This window comes from Gavialis gangeticus, unplaced genomic scaffold (genome assembly GCF_001723915.1).
Source record: "Gavialis gangeticus isolate Ggan-Ray unplaced genomic scaffold, GavGan_comp1, whole genome shotgun sequence".
Classification (NCBI taxonomy): Eukaryota; Metazoa; Chordata; order Crocodylia; family Gavialidae; genus Gavialis; species Gavialis gangeticus.
Genome location: NW_017729031.1, coordinates 32,658,672 through 32,661,642, shown reverse-complemented (window position 1 = coordinate 32,661,642; position 2,971 = coordinate 32,658,672). Strand labels below are relative to the sequence as shown.

The window sequence follows — 2,971 nt, the reverse complement described above, 5'->3', positions numbered from 1 at the left end:
ATACCCCATGACCCTCTCGCTCTATTTACACCCCCACCTCCCCACACTGCCCCCCTCCACCCCCTCTTTTTCTCCTTCACGCTCTTCTTTGCTTCTCCCGTGGGATACCCCCTGCGGAGGAGCCCCTCTGGCCAGCACAGAGGTACCGAAACAGCCCTATGCTAGCCGTGGTCTCCCAGCCCCCAAACCACAGGTCCTCGAGATTAGCTGGGGCCAAAGAGCTCTTCTCCTTGCTAGGGAGCTGCAGAAAAAAGAATATAAATTAGACTCTGCAGGGCCGGGCAATTATTTTGGGCGGAGGGCCGCTTTCTGAGTTTGGGCAAGCCACTGAGGGCTGCACAGCAGGCAGCCAGGGGCAGATAAATATTAATTTTCTAACTTTTCTTAAGGGTCTGGATAGAATGGCCTGGCGGGCCGCATTTTGCCCACCCCTGAATTAAAGCCACCCTAAGGCTGCTCCAACTTTTGGGGGACGTGCAAGGCCTATAAAGCATCAAAATGTAGGTATTCGATACCAGGTTGACTAGTGTCTGGATAACCTATTTCTCTCCCTCTGTCACACATGCTGAGTACATTCATATATGTTTTCGGCCTTTCAAGTCCACTTACTGGGCACTCGGTAATATTCTGAGTCCACAGGCTCATGTTGGAGCTGTCCTCGATGGTAGTGCAGCGTTTCTGTTTGTTATCCCAGCCGCAGTATGGGTCTCTGGCTCCCAGACATTCCCTGCATGCGGAAAGAGAAAAGATTAGAGCTTTTTAAGACCGGCCGGCTCGAAAAACATGTATTCAAGTGTAGTTCTTCTAATATGACAGCTGTCAACCGCGCTGAACCTCAGAAGAAACAATTTCTTCTAAGCAAAGCTTTACCTCCCCGGGAGGAGAGAACAGCTGAATAACAAGGGTGGCAGGACACAAAGCAAATGTCACTTGTGCACGCCGCAGATTAAAAAGCAGTTCGCTCCCTTCCAAGGCCTCGGGGGGGGGAATTACTTTACAAATTTTAGTCAAAGAACGCTTGTCACCGCGGTATCTTTGCGCCCCCTCATAATCACTCATCGGGGCCAAAGCTCGCACAAAGCCACCTCTGTGAGCATGTTTTCTGACACTGTGTCCATGCAAAGGGGTTAGACAAGCAGAATTAGCCACTGGGCCACTCATAAAGGCTTTCTATTAGTCTTGGCCTTTGTCAGAACAATGGTTTCATTTATAATCCTAACGTGGAGATGTCAGCTTGGAAAAGTCACAGCTGAACATTATTTGTGCGCCTTGGGCTGCTCCGAACACTGGCGCATTCATCCTCCTGCCCGATCCACATCTACGAGCGAAATGCGTGTTCCCACTGTGTGAGCTGCTAAAGCAAAACAGCGCTGGCTACTACCTTCCCTAGACAGCACAGGCCAGTGATAAACACTGGCCAAACCTTTGGCCATGCTGGTCACTCCCATTGGTTCCCTTCAAATCTTTGCCTGCCTATACACATGCTTGGGGGGCATTTTCATTAGAGCGGTTCCCGGAGAGCCGCTCTAATTAAAACACCTCATCGTCACATCAATGAAGCCCCCACACATTTAAAAAGGGCCGTAGGACTCTTTCGCTAAACCTCATTCAACAAGGTTCAGCTAACGCACCCCCGCAGCCATTTTAAAACGCATATAGGCTTAATAGACATGACAGCGAGGTGACATTAGAGCGCTTTAATTAGAACGCAGAGCAGGCTCGATTAATCAAGGCTAGTAATGGCTGCTGATTAGTCAAGTCCGCGCCGACGCGTTCTAATTAAAACAGGAATGAGCATGTGTATAGGCAGCCTTTCATTTCCATTATGAAAAGACAATAACAGGACAAGCATGAGTCAGTGAGGGAGAGACAAAGCCAACAGGGACAAAACGTTATTTCTTTCTTTCAATGAGCCAGCCTTAGTGTGCACGCAATGCTCAAGTCTTTCCAAAAGTCCCACGCAACTCTAGAAAGGCCAAGTGAACAGCGGCACGGGCCCCAAGCACGGGGGGAAGGGGGAGAGTCAGGTCAGGCAGCGAAAAAGGAGGGCAGTAAGATTTATTCCAAGGGTAGGTATCAGCATGATAAGTGAAACATCAGAAAAAAAATCAAATGAAACAAGATGTGAAGTATTCCCATCCAGAAATCTTTGAAATCCTATTAGCCTGTAATCAGCTACAAATGAAAAAGCCTGTCCCTTGAGCACAACTCGGATGAAAGGCTAGTCCGAGCCGATTCCAAAGCAATTTACCGGAAAGGAAACCCTGGCTGCGTTCGCTCTCCGGTACGATTTCTGTTACTATTTACCCGTCTCCAATTTGCTCCCGCTTTGCAGGAGGGTGTTTGTTTCACTGAAGATTTAAGCCGGCAAAATAAGGGATGCGGCGATCTCTTGGTCACTTAAAGAGGGAAATGTAGTGAACAAGCTGCAACAGTTCACAGCAATGGGTTCCTTTAAATGGCTTCAAAACGCACAGGGAAAAAGGCATAGACCATCCTGGCCCAGCCCATGGTAGCAGGCAGGGGAAAACATAAAAAAATAGAGGAGACTTGGGATCCTGAGCCCAAGGACATGGAAAGGGATATGTGTGGCTGTGCTTATTATTCTGGCCAAAGAGCCCAATCCCCCTGCTCTGGCAGCTCGCGCTGCTCCAATGCCGCCTTTTCTGCAAGAAGCGCGTCCCTGCCGGTGTCGCTGCAAGGCCAGCAGCCCCTCGGCAGGGTCTGGGCAGAGTTACCAAGCTGGCCCTGGGACTGGGAACATGCTCAGCCCCCTGGGTAACCTCAGCGCTTCGGGAGGGAACCGCGCCGTTCCTGGAGGGAAGAAGGAATCACCCGTGGAGGAGGGAAAAAAAGAGTCAAAGCAAACCAGAGTCCTGCCCAGAGCTAGCAGCTCTCTCCTCGTCCTGCCAGCCCTTAACACCTCCAGCCGCTCAGCAAGCGGAGGCAGGTAACTGCAATTTGTAATGAG

General features: G+C 50.2%; 1 protein-coding gene across 2 annotated transcripts in view; it reads right to left on the bottom strand.

Moving 5' to 3' along the window:
* The window catches only part of SEMA5B (semaphorin 5B), a 310,450-nt gene that overhangs the window by 85,326 nt on the left and 222,153 nt on the right, over positions 1-2,971 (bottom strand). For both annotated transcript variants that reach the window (XM_019522582.1, XM_019522583.1), the window contains exon 12: positions 610-727. In XM_019522582.1, the coding sequence (XP_019378127.1) occupies positions 610-727 (118 nt within the window). The remainder of the gene's footprint in view (positions 1-609; positions 728-2,971) is intronic.